The sequence below is a fragment of the Rhyacophila brunnea genome, unplaced genomic scaffold, assembly GCF_057557595.1.
Source record: "Rhyacophila brunnea isolate RB1 unplaced genomic scaffold, BYU_Rbru_1.0 scaffold_6, whole genome shotgun sequence".
Lineage (NCBI taxonomy): Eukaryota > Metazoa > Arthropoda > Insecta > Trichoptera > Rhyacophilidae > Rhyacophila > Rhyacophila brunnea.
This window is the reverse complement of record NW_028233276.1, coordinates 7,590,640-7,614,987: the sequence shown is the minus strand read 5'-3', so window position 1 is coordinate 7,614,987 and position 24,348 is coordinate 7,590,640. Positions and strand designations below refer to the sequence as shown.

At 34.6% G+C, this 24,348-nt stretch overlaps 1 protein-coding gene across 2 annotated transcripts in view; it reads right to left on the bottom strand.

The window, feature by feature from the left end:
- The window catches only part of CdGAPr (GTPase-activating protein CdGAPr), a 96,696-nt gene that overhangs the window by 15,363 nt on the left and 56,985 nt on the right, over positions 1–24,348 (bottom strand). The window contains exons 1-14 of one of the 2 annotated variants that reach the window (XM_085956865.1): positions 18,698–18,959; positions 12,308–12,396; positions 10,470–10,555; positions 8,205–8,489; positions 7,751–7,979; positions 6,728–6,912; positions 4,595–4,686; positions 4,399–4,456; positions 4,166–4,292; positions 3,457–3,635; positions 3,105–3,288; positions 2,635–2,823; positions 406–556; positions 136–317 (exon numbers count right to left, since the gene is read on the bottom strand). In XM_085956865.1, coding sequence (XP_085812991.1) covers positions 136–317; positions 406–556; positions 2,635–2,823; positions 3,105–3,288; positions 3,457–3,635; positions 4,166–4,292; positions 4,399–4,456; positions 4,595–4,686; positions 6,728–6,912; positions 7,751–7,979; positions 8,205–8,489; positions 10,470–10,555; positions 12,308–12,396; positions 18,698–18,745 — 2,084 coding nt within the window. In that variant the 5' untranslated portion in view covers positions 18,746–18,959. Of the gene's footprint in view, positions 1–135; positions 318–405; positions 557–2,634; positions 2,824–3,104; positions 3,289–3,456; positions 3,636–4,165; positions 4,293–4,398; positions 4,457–4,594; positions 4,687–6,727; positions 6,913–7,750; positions 7,980–8,204; positions 8,490–10,469; positions 10,556–12,307; positions 12,397–18,697; positions 18,960–24,348 lie in introns of those variants that run through there. The other variant, XM_085956866.1, reaches the window with a different exon arrangement.

Below are 24,348 nucleotides of genomic sequence, written 5' to 3'. Positions count from 1 at the left end.
TTAAGCCGCGCGGCCACCGTGGGTGTCATTTACCACATCATTACCCGAAATGAAATCTCAACTGATAGTTTTCTGCTGTCCATTGGAAGGAAACAAGAAGTCTGATACAGTATGTATAATGAATGTTAAAATTACCTCAACAGTTTGGTAGGTGTAGCTAACGGAAGACTCTTAGGTCTTTTAGCCAAGCCCGCTTGGCTGTCCATGGAGTCGAGACTAGGTAAGCTATCCAGATTGTCCTGCCCACTTCCCTGCGTGGGCTGGTCATCTAAGAAGATTAGCTCCGCATAGCAGATCAGGAATTCGGTCACCACCGCCTGAAAGATAACATTATAGTTTTATAACAAGTTCTCTGATGGATTCAGAATTGATTTTTGTTGTTATCGGCTGACTTTCGGCTTTTACCTGTACAGCGACTCCTTGCAAAGCGTGCTGCTGCAGGGGAGACCTGAGGAGATTGGGAGCCCAAACGATGGCCATGTTGCGAGCTGTCATTCCAGTACTTGAACCCAACAGGGACATGCCGTGAAGATGCCTCATCAGGAATGCCAACGTTCTACACAAAAAAAAATGAGCAACACATTATTACATTGTGAAGAAATCAACTACATAATAGGAATAAATTAAAAAGAATTTCGGTTATTTATCTACCTATTGAAAATTTTTAAATCAATTATATTTATTATAAAGACATAAGATTAAATTTTTAGTCTTAAAATTTTTGTTGATTTATTTACCTGTCTACATAATTACTCTTTTCTTAAGGGGGGGCTGAAGAGCTCGACATTCAAATATAATTTAGTATAAAAAGGACCTCGGCGTCCATTAATTTAATTAATTTAAGTCGATCTTTTCGCAAAAATCACTAATGATTTTATTTCAAGAAACATTATTATTATTATTGATATTGTCTGCTGCTGAACATTATTATTATTTTATAAACACCTGCAAGATGTACGCCGATCAGAAAACAGGGCTGTCAAAATAATATTATGAATTAATATTTTTAAAATGTTAATTTCATCATAGTTTTTAATCAAACCTGTGCACGTACGTACTGATAACTTGGGTGGATTTTGTAGCAAACATACTATTGATATATATACGGGTATATTATTATTATAACCCAATTCAAATTGAACATAGGTTGATACTCAAATACTATTATAGTATGTTTATGATTTCGAGAAAATAATACGATGGTATAATTAATCCATATCAATTATTTGAAAACATTACATTCGCACTTTGCAAGATAACATCAAAATGTGTATATACTTATCTAAATGACGAATGAAATTCATGAGTGAGCACGGCTGAAAGCTTGGAAATGTGTTTTTTTCTATTTCAAAATCTTTTAATTGTGTATTATTATATTACAGATTCAAGGCCAACTTCATATATCTAATAAAAAATACTGTTTGTTTCTACAAATAAAAAAAGACAGGAAGGATGATGTGTACAAATCAAGGTAATCAGAAAGGCCGGCAAATATGGCCGACAATGTGTGATACACAAACATAAAATACACAAAATTACAAACACACTCGAAGTTTTCAGCACACGTACAGACCACGTGATATTTGTTTACGCAAAATCGTCGCTTTTCAAAATGGCGAATTTGATTGCCAGATTTTAGTGCGATGAATCAGTATGTTCCTTCTTGTCTTTTTTTATTCGTAGGTTTGTTTACTATGTACACCGAGAAATTTCCATTTATAAAATCGGGAACGATTTTTACAGAAGAGTTTTGGAATATAATGCAACCAAAACTGGAAAAAATTCTATCATGGGTGTTGACTTCCTGAATTAGTTAACCCCAGGTCCATGCCACTACGTGAACCACAGTGGATATTAAGCCATTTCCAGTTGCTGGCAACCTCATTAAATTTTACGATACTTACCATAATTGCTTAAGAAATTTTACGATAATCATCATAATTATCATAAAATCTAACGAGGTTACCTGCAACTTAAATTGTTGCCAGTATGGACCCGGCATTAGATGCACAAAACTTAAATAATATATATTATAAATAAAAATTTAAAGTTATAAATATTTATGATTTATGTCTTCGACAGCCCTGATGAAATATGAGTTGGATGAGTCATAGAGCAAATTTATTGACACAAACAACTTTGACATGACCTTTTTATATTAACTAGTAGACCAGATATTATGGACCACATGTTAAAAAATCATATTTTCAATTCTCAAGGCCAATTCTGTAGAACGTCCCCTTAATTCGCCACCCCAAGACAGTACATTTTTTTAAGCACCAACAGACCACTTGATCCAATTACATGTCACAGAAACACCCAGACTTGAGAAAATCATATACTATATACATGTATTTATGAGAAATTGAGTTGATAATATTATGAGAGTTAGTGCCTTATGTGATGTTAAAACGTTACGCATTTTACTACAAGGGACTGCCATAATGACTTACCTACCACTACAAAACAACACTGAATAACTAAACCTAAATGAAAAATATAATCAAAATGAAGTTTACTTCACTGATAAAAGATTATTTTTCAATCTCAGTTTGCTAGCATTGATTGAACTATGAAAGCATAAAAAATAATTATGATTCTGTTGGTACAAAAAGAATACAAAAATACAAATACCTGTAATGTGGGGGCGGTAACTTGACGACAGTTTCCCTCATCCTCAGGAGCTTTTCCGTGTCATCTAACCGTCTTGGTTCCACAACTTCCGAACCAGACTCCGATCCTTCTCTTGGCTCCGCGGTGCCTTGAACTGCAGCCACGAAGCATGAATATAACTGGTATGTGCACAACGGATTAGGTAATTCCCTGCAATAAAATACATGCAACAATTAATAAAATACAAACAATAACATTGATATAAACATCAGGAACATGACAACCCGGAGTGGATACTGTCTTCTGTCAATTAGTCTCTCCGACTGTCCGAATCCAAAATGACTGATTTCCAGTTCAATCCCCAACTAGGCGGCAGTCATTAATATATAGCACTATCTAGTTAGAACAAAGTAGAATTTGTTCACTGATATGATTCTCTTGTAAATTTCCTCTACGATTAAAACATCAAAGATCAAAAAGTAAATACTAACCTGAAGTACATCTTGAGAAGGGAGGCGACAGCGTGGACATCTTGGGGTGGAGGAGGCGGTCTCTCTTCATCGAAAGCCAGGCGCAGTCTCTGCGTGGTACTGGATGCGCCTGATAAACGGTAGATCCCATCCACACACCCGTGCTGCTCGATAATGGACGCACACGTGGATAAAACCAAGGGGACTAAAAATAAAACGCACTTTTAATGTGATGATGGAGTATTATTTGCAAACGTGTATGAGTCACGTGAAAATAAAGTTTTTGATTCAAAAATATAAATATAAGTATAACATATTGTAAAATATATAAAGGAAAGAAGTGGGTTAACAAATTTGTTTAAAAAAAACTAACCTTCATGTCCAGAATTGAGCAGATGTTCTCCCAAATCGCATCCGAAAACTCTTTCTCTAAGTATACCTTGCTGACGAAGGGCTCTCCGACTTGGCCTGCTCAGGATGAAGCTCCTGAAGAGAGAGATCAATTTGCCGTGCTTGCGGAGGACTGGCTTTATGGGAGCCACTGCCACTGATCTGAAATAACCAAAAAGTTTCAATTTTACCCAGACAGTTCATTAGTTTTTTACAGAATTACAGAAGAATTTAGTGTGGTAAATTGATAGCCATAGAAAAATTAATAATTTGTCTATGAGCACATTGAAAGATTTTTATAAACATACTGTTATTTGCGATTTTTGTAATTATTCATCTAAATATTATACGTACATAAACAATGCTCATTAGATAAAAAAACTTACAAGGCAAATAAATAGATTTCAGACCACAAAAGTGTGAATTTCCTACAAGTAAATCTAAAATGATAAATGATTTGTAGTTAAAATAATATCTTTTCCAGTTTCACTTTCATATATTTAGGCTCTGTCTTCATAGAAGATAGTTTTCAACAGTGTCTTTAGAAACAACCATTTCCAGATTGTTTACATGGAATAATAATCGTAGATTATTAATAATTTGAAGACTTTGTTTATTAGCTATTAACTTTAATCTTATTTTCTACAAACGTCTTTGAAAAAGGTTAACAGTATTGGAAGCATTTTACTAACCCGATAATAGGAGGTGGCTGCTTCATATTCCTGGGCACTTTGTCTCCAATCACGGCAACACACTGCTGAGGAAAGAAACCGACGCTGAATCCCCTCTTCCCTCGCCACCATGTCGATTCACAAGGACCTGTAAGCAATAAGAAGCCCATTAAAAAACACTAGCAAAATGAATCGGCCTTATTGGAATAACAATCACTAAACTGTTTATGAAAAAAAAAAAAAAACATTTTTACCTGGCATATCTATCACAGATATCATATCGCCTACTTCAAAGCTGATCTCATCTCTGGCCTGAAACGAATATAGTGATGTTATCAAAAGACAATTTACTATAATCATGTTATAATTTATGTTAAATTGCAGCACGTTAACTACATAAGTCAGTATTAATGTTGACCAATTAAACGTATTATATAATGTTGAAAATACCTGTGACACATATTTTCTGACAGAATAGGCCGCGGCTACGGCAGGGGTGTTGATGGAATTTGAATCCTCGCTGGCTACTAATAAACGGTGACCTGAAAAAAGAAATGAAGTAAATTCCCATGTTCGGTACTAGGTCGAACAGAGCTATGGAAGGTTATATTAATAACAGATTTTTTTACGAGGATATTAACCATTCGCTCAACGCATTGGTGCATTTTTACCCACGGCTTTACAAACGGCCGATCTACCAACTCAGCTAGCGTGGGTAGCAATCATAAAAAGCATCATTTAAAACTTTTAGTATATTTAGATTTTGTTGGATTGGATTGCAATATAAATAATATTCTAGAATTATCAAGTCCACCTGTTCTCACGATCATGTTGATTCAACAATAACTTATGAGGAATCTGAATTTACCAACAAACTAAATTATGGTTCAGTGTTCTATCATTTTCTTATAAGTTAATTCATAATTCCTAGTCTATTCGTTGATACTCCTAAGATGACTCGGATCATATTTTAATTCTTATTAACTAATTGGCGAAGCGTTACAAATTTCCAATGGTCAAAAAGTAATAATAAATCAATAAATGATACGATTACACTAGCTGCTCACACACGATTCTTTCTTTCAGCATGAAAAGCAAAAACACAAATAAAATCGAAGAATCAGCCGACTGCAAAAGAACTAGAGCTTTTCTGTAATTAATTGTGGTATGTTTATAAAGATTGCTCATAATACGAGGGTGGGTCAATAATTCCTTAGAAAAAAGCATTAAAACAGTTTTCATTTTTGTATTTTTTTTTATTTCTCAACATAATCTCCTTGGAGCTCAATACACTTGGTTAGACGTTTCTCAATTTTTTTTAAACCGTCAGAAAAATAAGTTTTCGGAAGGTCCTCAAAATAAGCATTTGTCCGATCGATGACTTCTTCATTTGAAAAAAAACGTTGTCCACTTAGCCATTTTTTTAAGTTTGGGAAAAGGAAAAAGTCACTGGGGGGGGGTGCTAAATCTGGCTAATACGGTGGGTGGTCGACCAATTCGAACTTCAATTCTTCAATTTTAGCCATTGATCGTAAACATGTGTGAACACGGGCATTGTCCTGATGAAAGAGGATTTTTTTCCTGTTTAAATGAGGCCGTTTTTCTTCAATTTTGTTTTTTAGCTGGTCCAATAAAGATGCATAATAATCCCCTGTTATTGTTTTTCCTTTTTCCAAATAGTCAACGAAAATAATTCCACGTGCATCCCAAAATACAGTAGCCATAACCTTACCAGCTGATTTTACGGTTTTCGCCTTCTTTGGACATGGTTCGCCTTTCGCAATCCACTGCTTTGACTGTTCTTTCGTCTCGGGAGTATAGTGGTGTATCCATGTTTCATCTACAGTCACAAAGCGACGAAAAAATTCATCCGGATTGCGTTGCATGAGCGACAACAGGGCTTTAGAGGCCACCACCCTATTGCGTTTATTGTCGACTGTGAGCAAACGCGGCACCCATCTTGCAGAAATTTTTTTCATGCCCAATTTGTCATGTAAAATAGAAATGACGCTACCTTTTGAGATCCCTGTAACCTCAATTATCTCACTCAACTTTAATCTTCGGTCACTTAACACCATATCGTGGATTTTATTGATCATTTCTGGTGTAGTCACCTCTACAGGACGTCCTGAGCGTGGTTCATCCTTTGTTGATGTACGACCACGTTTAAATTCATTTAACCAGTTATAAATAGTTGCAAGTGAAGGAGCAGATATGCCGTGAACTAAATCCAACTCATTTTTTATTTCCTTTGCTGTTAACCCTTTTATATTAAAATGTTTAATAACAGCTCTAAACTCAATTTTCTCCATTTTTGTAAACAAGCAAATTTTTTTTTTAAATGTACGAGAAACACACAACAACCCGACCAATCTGATTGAAACTTCGCAGCATACTGAATCGGTAGTGCCGCTGCATGAAAACAAACCGCTTACAGTACTAGTCGCGCCACCTGTCGGCTTTTCTAAGGACTTATTGACCCACCCTCGTATATTTGAATTAAAAATTCTTCCGTGTTTAAATTATTAATCCCATTATTATACAGGAAACTTGGATGTCATTTTTTAATGTAAAGCATTCCACCTTTATTATCCATCTGAAACCAGTTCAGGATAGGTCCACAGTTGATGGTGTCGTCAGCTATAATACTGAAGTGGTGGAGGTAATCTGAGATGAGAGATTCGTAGGCGTCTGTTCCTTGACTCCTGGCTCTGTCCACTCCCGTTGACAGATCAGGTAACCCTGATACTTTACGGTCATAGATGCATCTGGAAATAAAGATAATTTCTAATTATTTTATACTATTATTATCTACTATGTATTAGTATGGTGACATTTTAGTAGTGGATTGAATCTCCCAATCTTCTTCGAAAGCTTACTTGCATATATCGTCACCTCAATACTACAACTAGATAACTTGATTTTCACTGTTTTTGAGATAGCTATTGAATATAATTCTACATTTCCTTCTCTACAAAATGATAAAACTAGGTAAGTCAGAATATAATAGGAACTGTATTAATTTTGTGTGTTGAAAATATTAGATACTTACTTAAATTTAAAACCATAAATGCATTAAATGAATAAAATAATTTATCTACAATATTTTTTCATACAATTAAACTTTATTTAATTATTCCCAATTAGACAACCTCAATTTTCCATTTTTATTTTAAATAATGATTATAGCCTAGATTTATGTTAATCAAGTAAAGTTTAAATTTCATTTTCCCAACAATGACCAAATCAGAGTTATCTAGTAGTAGTATTGAGGTGATGATATATATCAAAAAAATGAAAAAAAAATAGTGGAAGAGCTGGTTCAATTGAATTATAAAACCAGCATCATTTGCAAACTGTATCCTTAATTCAATAAAAACAAATAAGTATGACTGGCAAAGTTTGGTGTGCATTGTTTAGGTTGAATCTTAACAGCCTTCCTCCACCCCACTGAGTTATTTATGATCATGCACAAAGTGTACAGATTGCTATTAGCAAAGAACATATTATTATTTTCATGGCCAGTTAATTACAAATTGACTGGTCAAAAAAACCTTTTCATTACCATTCATTAAATCAAACATGATTGTGGTTAAAAGACTTTACCTATGCAGCATGGTATCTAGCATTTTGAAGTTTTCAGCACTCCGGGTGACCATCCATTCCATTTTCTCAGGCTCCTTTCCACAGACGGCGACTCCAACAGGCGAGGCACCGACAGTGGCGGTTGAGACGCTGGCATTGCCGCTCGCCGATGAAGTGTCTCCTTCTGAACATCTTGGAATTGCTTCTCCGTCATCAGAATGAGGGCAAACGCTAACTGTCACCCAGCCACCTAAATAATGATGATTAGCATAAATAGAATATAATATCACAACATTACAAGCAGTTTCAGATTTTTAGATTTGGATTATATTAATTTAGACTTAGTGGCCTTTTTTTATAGGAATTGGAAGTATATAAATAATTCCCTATTTTCTCTTATTAGCCAATGTTCATGGGACAATTATAAATTTAAAATAACAATAATTAAAAGTTAGCAAATAATTAAGCCTCTCACCTTCGTCCTCACAATGCGCCGCCTTAGCCGTAGCCCCAGTCGCCCGCACCCTCAGTCCTCCTAACCTGACCCTCCCGTAGTGGAAATGCGCGCACTCTTCGAGGCGAGGGAATCTGGCCTCCGTTCCTTGCCCGCTGCTATTGGCGCCCGATGCCGTACCGGAAGGATTGGTGATGTTCGGGCAACCGGGGGCGCTCCTGCGCGACATGAGGCCGATGGTTGCCGGGTTGGAAGTCGCCGGGGCGGACGTGCTCATCGCCCGGGACCAGGTCGACCATGACCCGCCTGTGGAAATCAATAATCAATAATATAAATTTATCTCGGAAATTTAAAAGTACTCAGTACAGAAAAAATTAGGTTATTTTTTTAATTCATAGATTCTAGCACCATGGTTTGTCACATTATTCAGGAATGCATAAAAAGATAAATCCACTGACAAGTATAACTTCACTCATTCAATTCACTTGATTTATTAAAATTTTTAAAGTTAACACTTCAGTCTCTATAATCAATCATTATTAATTTGTGATGCAGCAAAGCGGTCGTCAAAATAACAAACTAAACTTGATTCGAGAAGAATCCTGACACCATCTATGAGCCACATTTAGTGATGAAAATTACAAGGCTGGTAGCCATATTGACGAAATTTGAAAAAACCTCAGGTATTAGAAATTGACGAGTTGATTCCAAAAAAGACGTACCTATGTCAATTTTTATAGAAATCGACATTTGAATGCCATCTTGCGGGCGTTTACAATATCTATCTATCCCTGCTTTTCTATTTTACAGATATGGTATAGGTCTGAAAAATCATTGTTCCTACAAAAACGTCATAATATAATCTAAAGGATTTTTCTCTCTCAAAAAAATGTCATTTTTGTAATCAACTCATCAATTATCTCTAAGAACACAGTTGGCTAAATGGATAAAGCACTCACCCTGCAAGTGAAAGTTGTGTAGGTTGAAATATATAGGTAGGTACATAATAAGACCAATACACATTATTACGATGTACTGTCATAGTGATTAGTTACCATTTTATTCAATATTGCGAGGAGTAGGTAACAGGTTTTCGAATAAACTGTCCAGCTACAGCTAAGGTAAAGTTTTCAAGGAAAAAAATATAAATTTTACATGTATCAGAAGGATTGTACATAGAAAATTATTATTGACTGATTTATACATTTCGAATTCGCTATTAAAAGAAAATATGACGCCAAATATGATACAAGTGTCGTAATAATTTAGCAACGTCGCTTTTCATGGAAATAACCCTTACTGTGTTTCTAGTGAGGTGACCAAATAAATACCTATTTTGATAAAAAAATATTATAAGACTAGTTTATTTTGATTTATTAGACTTTGCGTTGTCGGAAATATCGTAGAGTAAAACTGAAAATTTCGACTACACTTGTATTAAGTATTAATATTTTTATTGACAGCATTTATGTAATAATCTTCAGTGCGATGGTTATTTAATTGGTAGCGTTTATGGCAATTATTTTGAAAGTAAATCGCCAACATCCATTTTAAGTCTATTATATACCACGAACATGTAGTTTTTTTTTTGTTTTTGTGTGCTTTCCGTGATCACATATGCGTGTGAAACATGGACCCTAAGTAAAAGAGAGATCCAGAAACTTAGAGTAGCACAACGTGGTATGGAGAGGTGCATGCTGGGCATAACGCGAAAGGACAAAAAGAGGAATGAGTGTATACGGAAGCAGACAAGGGTTTGCGATGTAATAGAGTTTATTAAAAGCCTTAAATGGAGATGGGCTGGACACATAGCTCGAAGAAATCTAGTCATCCAGTGGTATCCAAGAAGTACAAAACGTCCGCAAGGTTGACCTAGAGGCCGCTGGATCGATGAAATGATAAAGTTCTGCGGAAGTACGTGGCAACACAATGCACAGGACCGAGAGAAGTGGAAGCAGCTTGAAGAGGCCTTCATCCAGCAGTGGATAGATTCAGGCTGATGATGATGATGATACAACGAAAAAAAGTTTGATGAAGATTTCATATCGATAGAAGTAGATAAACCTAATAATAATTCTCTTTTTACATTTTACAGGTAAATTTTTACCTTTTCATCAAGATTTTTGTTGATCTCACCCAATAATAATTATTGTCGATAGATCATATTAAAAGAGCATTTTGATTAATAGACAAGTTTGTCTTTCTGTACATACTGTCATTGTTAATCATTTTCCCATATTATATATTAGTTATGATTACGAAACATGGATCAAGTAGAATGCTCACCGCTGGTATCGGAGTCAGGGTCCCCGTGGTATTCCAGGCTGCACTCCATCGACTTCCGATCACCGTCGTTGGAAAAGTGGACAGACCTACAAATCAATCAATTCACACTTAACAATTTGAATAAAGCTTCTCAAATGCCGTTCTCTGAAACATATTTGCCAAGTAAATGACTCTAGGATTAATAATTAACCAAAGTGCTTATATTGAAATACTCGTGACTGATATACTGCAGAGAGTTGTAACTATTGACTGAAGTCACATGTATGTAGAAGCATAAAGGTTTTAATTGAAATGTGGATTAATGCCTGGTGCTGAAAAGATTGTATGCTCACATCCTAAGTCATGAACAAAAATAAGATCTGAAAAAAAAATTCTTTAGAATATAAAGGAAAGGATGAATTTTATGAACTTTACATATTACAATATGGCAAAAGCATTTTTATTGTCGTTAAATATTATACTCTTTACATTGGCACTTTGAAAACTGACAGATACACTAATATGGCAGCCTGTTTGTCAAACGTTAGTTCCGTCTTAAATGTACATATGACAAACCGCTGTTTGAATTTTTGTGATTGATCATCTAAATAATTTAAGCATAGTAGCTATTCAGCCCTAAAGTCACTAAAGCAGAAGTGGCAGTTTTGCATTAAATATATGCCAATGGATTCAGAAACAAATATACTTTAAAGGTCAGTGATTGGGAGAAAATACTGATCCTGACCAATCAGAGAGAAAACTTGCCAAAATCTCTATGTTCCGTACACCTTTAATCATTTAAAAACCATTATTTCAAAGTTATGTTTCTGCTGATAGTAACTTTTACCTGAACAACGACAAAACAGTGATTTTTATGCTTGTAACAATAATGCAATGCGTATTAATATCAATGCATAAATAAATCCGGAGCACAATAGTCTGATGTTTGTTAGAGGTGAATCTACGATGAAATGAGTTGAAGCTAATTTTTTCACCATCATTCGCATATATTTAGGTTACATGTAAATTGTACATATTACATTTCACAGTAGCACAGTTTACCGTGATCTGCCTTACCGGAAAGAGATGGACGTATAGCATTGAGATCAAAAAGTAACGCATTGTTCATGAAGCATTGCAGACAGAAATGATCCAATATTATTGGATTCAATAAGAAAATTTATTTAATTGGTATTTACGAGCAACTACCAGAATTTCTACCTATTTTCTTCTGTCTTCCCTTGTATTTCAGTGGTTTTATTACATATTTTCAAGTGTTTTATTTAGACATGAAGTTGATCTCAATACTATACGGCTATCTATTTCCGATGTAACAGTTCACGATGAACTATGATACGGCTTTCCGCATACAAACAATTTCCTGGACACAATATATTTAAGCTCTGTCTCTATATAAACTGTTTTTTTCAACATATTTGGATCTGAACATGATCCAAGGGTGACAAGAGTCAACTTCACTATCTTGGGTGAAATATGATGGTGAATAATTAAAGCCGCATATATACCAAGCGAGCGAATGTTTCTTCTTCCCCCACTCCAGCGAAATTCTCTTGATGTAAATGTTTTTTGTTGAGCGAGCATAAGAATTTTGCTCGAGTGTAGGAAGAACAAACATTCGTTCACTTGGTCTAAATGTGGCTTAATAGGAAGACATTATCTTTCCAGGAAAATTTAGAGCATATAGAAGAGGAATAAGAAAAACTCGATGGGCTGGTTCCAATGAAGTAAACAGTTTCTGTTTGCAGCACTAAGAGTACAAGATGTAACCATGACAGCTTCTAATCCTCTTCCAGAGGACTAGGACTGAATAGGAAGTAGATGTTATTGTATTTTGATACCTGTGAAAGCTGGGAAGGGGGTCCTGGTCTGGGGCAGCCAACGACAGTGACTGGCAAGACATGACGGACGGCCGAGCCACCGGGGAGCCCTGAAACAAATTTAAAAAACAACATGTTAATTATTTTCATTCATAACAACTAAAAAATAATCAGGTAGGTACCTAAATTCCTGGCTTAACATAAAGTAAATTGCCCCTCCATGTTTAATGACCAGTTAATTTTATATCATCATCATCATCACCATCAGCCTGAATCTATCCACTGCTGGATGAAGGCCTCTCAAATAGAAGATTGATTTTATATGAAAAATTATTTCTATAGCATGGCAATAATATTAAAACAATCAATATTTTCAGTAAAAGCTTGAAAATCCCACCCTGCTTCTAGAGGTAATACATTGAATACAAAACAATAATTATTCCGTACTAGTGCATGTCAGTATTGTCGATATCATTTTTCCTTCAGTCACTATCACTGAAATCCATGAGCCCATACAGTCAATAATTTATTGATAGCGACCGCAAACAACAATTTTTAATTGTCACGAGTATGCCAGGTATTGTAATTATTGAATATCACCACATTTGAGAGTAACCAGTCAAGAATCACAATCTATTTAAATTTATGGAGTATATATTACTGGAGATTTTACAGAAAGTTGAGAAGAAAACTTGAATATTTTCATGGGCAAGTTCATCTAAAAAATTCCGAACTTTGCAGCATCCTTTATGAAAAATGGAGACCCCGTCAATTCCCGATGACATATGAAAGATTTCACCAGTCAGCAGACAATATCGTGACTACTCTCGACTAACACAAAGAAAGTCAACTATAAATTCTTTATTTTTCTCTTCAGTCCACCACATTACTGGAAGTGTATTGAAAATAATAATTAATTATCTAATTCTAACTAAGAGCGGCGGGTGTTGACAGTGGATTAATGATGTTAACACACTTTTTCAGAGTTCTTTATAGAGGGCCTAAAATTACGTAGAACCTAAAAAATAAAAGTAATTTTCAGCCAATTTACTAATGAATACCAATCAGGTTTAAAAGTCGTAAATCATAATACGCTAACAAAATTGCCCTGATATTCAAAGCAGATGACTTGGTAATTTTACAACAACAAAAAAATTGCGACACCACAATAATTTACTTCTATCAAAACAATTACAAAAAAAAGTCTTCAATATTTTTATTAAGATGAAATTCGTAGAGACCAAAATTACTTTCGAAAAAAAAATCATGCAGAAAAACCTGTTCGGCACAGTCATAAGACTCATAAGGCATAATAAAGAGACGATTTAACGAGTCTAGTTTTTGCCTTGTCATGTGTGAATTGAATCAATAAGTTGTGTCGATTGTTCACAGATTTGCGTGAGCGAACAATACATATAACTAATTATAATTAATTAATAAATACGTGCAACGATTAGATAACAATGATCCTTCGCAATAACAAATCGTTTAATTTGAATAATTACATTTGCAAATGTCTAAGAAATCCCAGCAAAAATCCCACGGAAGCAACACATTGTTTGAAAACAAAAAAAAAAACATTTAGCTGTAAGTAATCTTATATTCCCAGCTTAGTATGAATGACATGCTATTTTATTCATAATGTCGCCATGTCATGTCGCCGGTGACATGTAAATTGTACATACATATAACATTTCACCGTGACACAGTTCGCCATGAGCTTTCTTTTGGGAAAGAGATGACCATATATACTACCTATACGGTCTCCAATTTTATTAGATTCGATATGGACATTACTTCAATGTTCATAGCTGATTTTGGCAAAATTCTTGAATTCAAGAATGAAAACCTAATCTAACCTAACCTAACAAATAATCCAGTATATCCGCTATTTTCAAAATTTGTTTGCTGCTGACTTCCAGTAAAGTGTTAAACCGACAAGAACCGTGTTTTATTTAGCCATGGATTTTATGCCACTACTATCCGACCCAGAGAGGTTGGACGGTCTTTAATATATGGCCATATATTTCCGATACAACATTTCACGGTGAAGTGTGATACGGCAAACTGCATACGTGCGGCACGATACTGTGCCACATGGGCAAGAAAAGACGTATGATGCTTAAAACACATAATTTATTTGATGGGTATAAGTAGGCCATAGGGAAAAGAAGCATGTTGATTTTCATGCAAATTTGATGTTATAGGTATTTTAGCTTTTTATGAGAAGTTTTAAGCTGTGTGGGGTGGGGTGTTGAAAACCGCTAGATTTAACGTCATACACTAGATACAAATTTTGCAGGCTATATGCCTATTAAAAATGCTAGACGTTGACATAGACCCGCAATACGTATGTAAATAATTTATTGCGTATGTATAACATAATGAAGCTCTACCATACACAATATTATAGTTACTAATATGAAATTCAGGAGTATAAACTATGACAGGAGTAATATTCATTACTGTGTTGGTGTTCCTAGTTAAGAACCTATCACTGAAGATCATATTGTGTTAGTGAAAATCCTGTGGCACTCTTAATTTGGTCCATCAATCCAAAACTAGATCTTTTCTCGTTGACGTTGAGTTTTACCAGCTTGTCATCCTGTTACCAAACAAAATTGAGAGTACAGAGCAGGCAAATCGAGAAGTCTCCAATATCAAATGCACTGACGATGGACTTGTTTGCCTGTTTATCCGTCCACAATAATCAACATTTTCTTTCTCTTGCCGAGATCTCACTGAACGCCTTTCAGTCACTTTTCCTGAATAAGATAACACCTGGGTCGCTAATCACAGTGTCGATGATAATTTCCATTCTCTCCAAAGTGTAAACTCGATAATATAATATATTTTACATTGAACGCAATCTTAAATGAAAATAGCCAAGCTAAAGAAACAAACGTAAATACTTATTCAGTTTTTTGTATAGGTACTAAGGAAATAATGCGCTCAGTATAAATGTCAGAACCTATAATCTGAGTGATAACAGTGATAAAATAACCCAATAAGAATTATTCCTCCAATACTTAGATTTTACTAAAATCATGTTTTTAATTTGAGCAAATAAACGAGAGATAAAAATATTGATACGTTCGAATTCGAAGTAGTCGATAGTTTTTTTATTATGTCTCATGTCTCACACTATCAAGGGACATTTTTCTGACTCACACATTCTAGACTTGCTGGTACTGCGAACTTTTATATGTAGCTAACGAACTAGTCGTTAAATGCGCTTATAAAATGCACTGCAATGAATCCGCGTCTATTTTATGCATTGAAATTCGTGAAGCTTTTGGTTCGCGATGTTTTTATTTGCATAATGTTACTTAGTGTACGTATCCACTTACTAGGTACTTACTATCATTTTGCATAGTTTTTTTCCCATTGAAATAAAAAGAAAGCGGTATTTCATAGCAACACTGAAAGATACGTTTTAAGTTCTTGAAATAAAAAGTAGCTTCGAAACAACTCTTCAGTGATTACATGATTCTTTCAAAAGAAAGTCAGATTTCTCTATCATTCGATAGGACTTTAAAGTAGTTTTAGGAAAGTAGATGCATTTTGAATTTATTAATATAATTATATATCTACATATTCAGTGATGAGCTGTTTGTTTTTTTATTATTTTATTACTTTTGCCGTGTAGTATTTTTCCATGCAAATGTATTAGGTATCCACAGAAAATATTAATAAAAATAATTCCGATAGGCTATATCCCAATACAGTACATTTTGCCACAGGGTTTTGAATGTGTGAAAGTCCTACGAAAATGAGCTACGCATTATGGACGTGCAATAGTGTCTGTTGCAACCTCCAATACACCAATATTAAAATGAGCGTCATAAACCGAGAGCAGTTGTCAGTATTCGACGTATGTCTTATTCTTGAAACGTGTTTAAGTTTATCCCGTATTCTTCCACACTCGAGATCGATCCCATTATTTATGAATTCTCTAGGTATAACCCATATTTTTTCATTGTTTTATTTGATATGAAATATTAAAGTAAGTAAAAATATGCAATAGTGGGAAGGTACTTAACGGCGATGTGGGGTACATATGAAAAAATTTGATAGTTTTGAGAAAAATTACTGTTTACCTGAAACCAATTTGTAAACTCGACAAAAATATTATCAATAAGTAATAATAAAACATCAAAACGCGAGCATATTTTTGTGTGCCTACTTCAAAGTAAAATAATATATTTTATTAGGTACATCTGAAAAATATTAGTGCCTATGAAGAAGTACGTAAACGATTTTCGACAGTAGAGATTAACATCTCCGTGCGTAATTTTCTGCATAAGATGTAATCGTTGGACGTGATCTGTTGAAAAGCTCAACGCCTGAAAATGTTTCCCGGAGGGGTGACTCGTGGGGGCAGACGGAGCCAACGAACGTGATCGGCATCTAATGTGCAAACTCCAAAACTTTCTCCATAAACACAGTCAACAATAATGAAGAAAACACAGCACAGAGACGCCGTTTAATGGGTCGAATTGTCCAGCTTCAATACAAATTCAACCAATAGAAATTTGCATTGGCTATTTAATAATCCTCCCACTTCCATTTTTAATGTGTAATTTTAGGTTCTAATATATTTTTTAATATAAGAACTTGCAATATACCGAATATTCGAGTATATAAATAGAAGTCATAGTTGATGGGTTATCTCCAATGACATTATTAATGGACAACGCACTCAATACAGTAGCTATGGATTTCTTAGACATTCGCACATGTATAGGTAGACGTCACGCAATTTGCATTATGCGATATCACGCATCGGGAATTTATAGCAATATCACCTTTATTGTAATGGCGTTAGAACAGTGTTTCTTGTGTCAATGTTCATTTGAGCGAACCCGTTCGAACCGAACCATTCGGCAGACCGACAAAAAGCATCGGGAATTTATAGCAATATCAACTTTATTGTAATGGCGTTAGAACAGATTATGCCATTAAGCAGACCCGACAAAAAAGTGAATGTCATTTTTTTTCCAGATGCTTCGTCCATATAAATGTCATTGGTTATCTCAGTCAAATCTCAGCCTCAGAATCACTCCGCACAACATCTCTTCCACCGAGCCTCGGACCGTAAATATATCATCTTTATCATTTACTCTTATACCAACTGTATATCGTTACGCAACGATAAACTCTCGCTCTTCCATTCTTCTGAGCAACCTTCAATCCGACTTTGATCACTAGAGTCTGTCTTCTATAAGCTGGCGTGCGGTTCCCCCCCCCCCCCGCTTCAGCATTCAGCACTGCATTCCATCTCGTTCCCTCCCATTGAAAACTTGCAACAGTCGAACGCGATGGCACAATGTTCTCCATCCGCGAACGACGTGACGTGAACGCCAACTTATAGAATGCAGACTCTCTACATATTCTGTCACCCTTAAAGCGGTCAAATCCCTTTACAACAACGTCACTTAAATACCTAATAACAGACAACATCAGTGGCGAACGGTGGAGGTAGGCTATGGAGATTCAACATAAATAGTGCACACCAAACATTGCCCAGTCAAATGTATTTGTTTTCATTGAACTGAAACTACAATACGTAGATAGTGTTTGTTAGTTTTTAAAATTCAATTAAACCCTTAATAATCCAAGCCATAGTAGATAATAATGAATAGTCAAAAAATATTCGTTTATCTCTAAAATATATAAAATTATTCCATTAAATAATATAACATTTTGGATATTTTATAGATAGAAGAATGTTTTTTATCGATTATGGTTTTGTATAGGCGGGGCTTAATGAATTGAAATAAAACTAACAAACACCATCTGTAATAATATGTATTCTTAATTCAACGAAAAGAAATAAGTATGACTGAAAAAGTGTGCACTATTTTTGTCGGATCACCCTTAGCATACCTTAACTATTATGGTTTGGTTTAGGCAGGGTTTAATTGAATTTTATAAACTTCCACCACCATGCACCACTGATATACACAAAACCTTGTGTTTCTTCGTTCGATGGGGTGCCCCATGGGATAGTTATCACTATCTGTCAATGGTGCCTACAATATCAAGAATAGTAAATAATAGTGTATTATTTCATCAAAATGTCTTGAACAATGGAGAATGATTTAGTATTCAATGACACCACTCACCATCATCAACTTCTTCGACTCCAATATTGTATAATAGGCTTTTAAGTGTGCACGCCAGTTGTTCCGGTCGGTCACTGTATAGTGTATGGTATATGGGACAGCCATAGATGTTCTAAATATAGGGACAGCTAACCATGGAATTATACCTCTTATACAATTTATTATACGTTTTACATTTCGTTGATTCGTGGGAAAATCAGCCGGCTAATAATAATATGACACCCAGTTGTGCTTCTAACAACCCGCTGCCACACGCTTTAAACGTTGTTAACTATTAACTTACTTGTAGACAAGGAAGCGTTTGTGCACATCCTCCAAAGACTCTCTTCATGACGTCACTCCTGAAGGCCGGTTTCACCTCATCGTCACGCAATATCCTCGTACATCACTGTCACGATGTTATATTATGTCACATTTTTATTCAACTTGATTAATTTACTTTTTTTCAAATGCCAATTGCGTAATGTAGTCATTTTAATCCTTGTGTGCATGCTTTGCGAATTACTTCATATTTATCATAAACATTTTTTTATTGTACCTTAGAGCTGAAAGTGCGGAAGTCACATTTTTAACATTTTTGAGTTAAGTATGCAGATTTAAATGTGTATTCACGTTCTCTTAATGCTGAAATTTTGCCAATGCCAATGCCAATGTCACATGGTTTTCAAAATACGTACTTCTAAAAGGTAGTCCAATTATTATACTTTAGAGCTGAAAGAGTGGACGTCCAATTTAAGTCTTTAGCTTTAAGCTATAGCAAAAAGATTATTTGCATAAGTGCGGAAGTCAAACATACGGAGCTTTAGTATTTTAACTAGATTATATGAACTATGTTAAAACTGCTTTCCTGCAAAATATTGAATATGTGACTTCCAGACTTTCGGCTCTAAGGTACAGTACATAATTATTCATATTTTTTTATAAAATCAAAAAAAAGTCAGCTATTCTATCTGTCTATTCAGTTTATTCTATTTTTTTTTTAAATTAAGTTATATTATAATATGATAGAACAATTTGCTGCGCATTACTTGGCGTTACTGTTCAAATGTGTTTATTTACTTTACATTATAATATAGGTACTGCAGGCATATCAAGTATAACTCATTGATCACCCGCATACGCGTGTAGTTATTATTTTCGTTTGTTATAATCGACAACACCCACACGTCCAACAAGAAGTCTTCGCCACAGAAACGAAGCAAGTTTTAGTATGCCAATCGCATTACTGATATGGCAGTGACGTATCGACCGTTATGAAAAAAATATCACGATGACGTGTTCCGACGTTCTCGGCGATGTGGCTTAAATTTCATAAAAAAACTATTTTGTAACAAATCTGTATATAAACATTACATCTGTTTATTTACTATAATTATCCATGGCTGACATGAAAACTACACCCAACGCATTGTATATCATCAATGTCAATAAATTGTATCAAATTTTTCAGATCGTGCAATTTAGCTGAATTTTTAAATACCTACATCTCTGAACGTAGATATATTTTTATTGATCCCATAACACATTTACAGCGCATACTACGTATTGTATTTTTCATAGAATAAGTGCATTATTAACTAGCGGTAAAATGTGCTATTTTAGTCAATACCAATCAATCAGTGACGTCCCGTGGGGGTAGGCAGACTGAGCGTCGCTTGGGGGCGGCAGTTACTCAAAGGGCGGCAAATAGAGGAGAATCATTAGGTTTATATAGAAAGCTACCTAAACTTAGTAATAACGGAAATATCTTTCCATTAAAAAAATCAGCTCACTAGGTGGAAACAAAATATATTAATTGGGTAAGTACTATAAAATCTTCAACAGGACTTTATTTTTTTGTCGGGTTCGCGATGTCCCGTTGTCCTTGGACGTCACGTTCTTCACAGTCACTCGCGAGTTATGGAAGTTGTCAGGTGTATTTTTAAATATACCTATCTGAAACTCTAGACTAGCAATATTGTCTATTGAAGCAGAGATGGCATTTATAGGTATTAGATTTAGTAGTTACCTATATCTTGTTAGTAATGTATCCATTCTACACATTTCTTAAATATTCGAGTCATGAAAGGATATAAAAAGTACTGTATAAAAAAAATGTGGCGGCATTTTGTCTAGGGACGTCACTGCAATCAATCAACGAAGTCTAACCATAACATACTACTGCATAGCATGCTTTTTAAAAAAAATATGTCCACATGCATAGCGTATTCGTATACAAAATAGAATACACCTGTTTTTAAACGTACATAGACAATACAATAATTAATTATACGTCTCAGTGTTGCCAATACAAAAAGTTACGTCATGTGTTTAATTCACACTGTTCCACAATACAAACCGGTATTTTTCAATGTGAAGTTCATTAACCACATAATTAACAAAGCAAGAAAAAATAATTAGGCACTAAATTGGACATTGTATATATTCAATGTAACGTAATTATGAATGTGTTTGTTTTCACGAATGAAGAACTTCGGGAACAGTTAGTTGGACAGGTAGCTACCTAAGCTATGATTTTTAAACAAATAGAAAACAAATTATATCGTACAGGGGCGTATAGAATTGACTTTCAATCTTATCATACATAATATATATACGTATATATATATATATATATATTTTTTTAATTGGCAGGCAACAAAATTTCTAATGGTTTTTAAAACATTGTTTTTATTATAATTTTCGAGGTATTGGTATTAACGGGCTATTTCAGTCTATAAACATATCTTCAGGTCGATAACTGTGCTTTAGAAACGATCATAATGGTGTTTTATGGCACGTTGGCCAGCCAACCATGGTCACCATAGGCACATTAATGTAAATGCAGTTGTAAATAAAATATCTGCAGATTATGGGGGTGTGTCACCAATTAATTTTTATTTCGCCATTTTACAGTTTACTTCATTAGTGTCCAAACTACAAACAACGGTGGTCAATGAAGGCAATCATAAAGTCAACTCCAGTAGAGATAGGTAGCAAAATAAAACCGCATTGGTTGCAATAGTTTAAACAACAGTGTAACCCAAAAAATGTGATACAAGATATTTTTTTAATATTGGTAGGTAGGTGTTTTATTTAGATCAGTCTTTCTCAAAGTGGGCGCTGGAGGCTTTCAGGGGGCAGTAGAAGGCTCAAAGAAAATTAGGGGGCGTTAAGGAAATCTAGAGGGGCGACGGCAGACAAACGCTATCTATAGAAACCCGACGGAATCTAGGTTAACCCTGGGTTATGGTCGGTTGTTCAACGATTTCTGATGGCAATGAATTCGAGCCTGATATTAACAAACTCGTCGAAATGCGTCAAATTCATCCTTCACATTGGATAAGTTTTAAATTCAAAGCCTTCTTTTAACGTTAATAAAAAAAATCTGAATATGAGTTTTATTTCCTCTCATTGAAATATTATTTGATCTCAGAAATAGGATATGGCTCACACCCTATCTATTCTATCCATATAATAATGCATGTTTAAAAATAATATTTGCAATAACTGTTTTTAAGATACGCAACAGATGGTAATGTAAAAAGGTAAGTTAAAAAATATGGGGGGCACTAGATTTTTTAAATCTCAAAGTGGGCGGTGGTCGAAATAAGTTTGAGAACCTGTGATTTAGATCTATCAGTCACTAAATTCGACTATGAACATTTCAAAACGCGATGCAAGAAAAGACAGCTGTTCGCGGAAAACAAAAACAAGACCACAACACAACGATACGTAGGCAATACCAACAACTAATAGTTATGTATAAAAAGCGGTAAGATGGAAAACGCCGGAAATATCGCGTGATTCTACTGGTAAGTAAGACAAAAAAGTGTATTATTTATTATCGTATCAGTTTAAATAACTAGAGCGTTGATGCTTCGATAACCATTAACGTATATTAAAAAGATTGGTAATGCGGAGAACCAAGTGGCGAAGTTTTTATCGAAAATGGCGGTGTTCTATTTTCAAATCTGGTCTGCGATGTTTTTCTTACCGCCAGTGACATCAGAAAATTGTTTAACTGGTATGGCCATAAACAAAGCAATTAAAATATAATCTACTTTCTACATTTGTTTTCAGATGACGCAAATACCTACAGTTTAAATTTAATTGATCGCCAAGCTTCATTTTAATCCTAACTGTACCTACGAGTGTACATGATGTGCTGCGTGAATGATAAATTCATACAATTCAATTGAATGTTACACTATTAATGCAACCATATTAGGTTTGGAAAAAGATGTTTGTAGTTACTTAAGTATCCATTGTACTCATCTACTTTAATCCGTAATAAATTATCAATTAGCTTTTCATTGGATGTTGTAATATTTCAATCTATACAAGCAAGTGGCAAACTTATTTCTCATTATTACAATTTGCTATATCCAGTGTTGAATTGACGACAAAATGGATTATTGGATTGTTTATAATCGGAATTATTTATTTATACAGCGGATTAAAATTTAAAAACATGACGTCGTCACTTTAACCAATCCTGTGACGTACATCAATCAGCCAATCAGATTATTTTTTTTTGTCTGAGCTCTGGGCGTTCTGTTTTCAAATTTTAAATTACTTACCTACTCCGGTAATAAGTATTTCTGTGGGTCTATTCTATACTTATCGACCGCTAAAGTGATAGAGTGATAAATACTATCATAGTTATGTATTCAGTTATTATAATTGTTACAATAAGTTAGCCGTCTAAAGCCTCAATTACATTGAGCTTCTTTACGAGCTGTTTATTGGCGAATTTACAATCTGCCTGTAAAGTCGCCCAGTGTAATCATCGAATAAGCTAATAAGCAGGTTGTAAACACTCTACTGAGAAAAGTTGAAAGCCTGTCAACTTTACACGCTACACGCAGGCGTGTGGGCCTACTGCGTCTGCGCAGTAGCTACCTCCCGGTAAAATAATGAACTACGTTCTGTCAAAATAGTCGCTGGCTTGTGGCTTCTCAGCGAATGCAAAGTTTTGTGTGTAATCATCAAATCGCAGTAGCTGAATCGCCCGCTTTTAAATTCGCCAATAAACAGCTCGTAAAGAAGCTCAATGTAATTGAGGCTTAAACAGTCAAAACAGTCTATCTCGCTCTAAAGTTAACACATCCAAGAGAGATGCGGTTGAAACATAGCAATCATTATAACAACTATGTTATTGTAATTTTTACAATATTGTAAGTGCTAATATATTGATACAAACCTACCCAAGATAGATATAATATTTATCACCTTATCACTTTAGCGGTCGATAAGTATAGAATAGACCCACTGAACTGTCAAAATAATGCACCAATCCAAAACATTAACGAACCTCCCCGCCATTCTGCAAAAATTACAGCACTCACTCCATCCAAATAACTAACTCGAATAATAAAATACGTAAAACAAACAAGAATTTAAAGATAATTTATATGGCTGTTGACTTTGTTGCATGACGGTATTGTATCAATAAAATAAGTAGGTACTTTGATGGCAAAATTTATTAAAAATAATTACAAGATAAAAAAAACTTTTTATATACCTACCACGTTTTAAAAATTTCTGTTGAATCATATAAACTTGACAATTATATGTATTAATAAAGACTTTTTATTGTACTTGAGAGAAATACTGAATATATATTATAGAATACAGAAATTTAATATTGATTTCCATAGTAACGCACGTATATATTAATAATTTAGTTGCTAGGACCCACATAGCAACCAATAATAGTGAGTAGTAAATATTACTTTTAACGAATTTTTTCCGAAACTTACAAAACAGAATTAACTGAAAATGAATTCAATTCTGCTTAAAGATGGCCAAAAGTATTAAAAAAATGCATTGTCATCGTGTTCTGATATATTCTAAAAGTTTGAAATGCCTAGCTAGTCGGGAAGTTAGTTAAAAATCTTGGACAAACAAGAAAAAATTTGTACTGCAAAAGAAAAAATCTGTACCGAACAA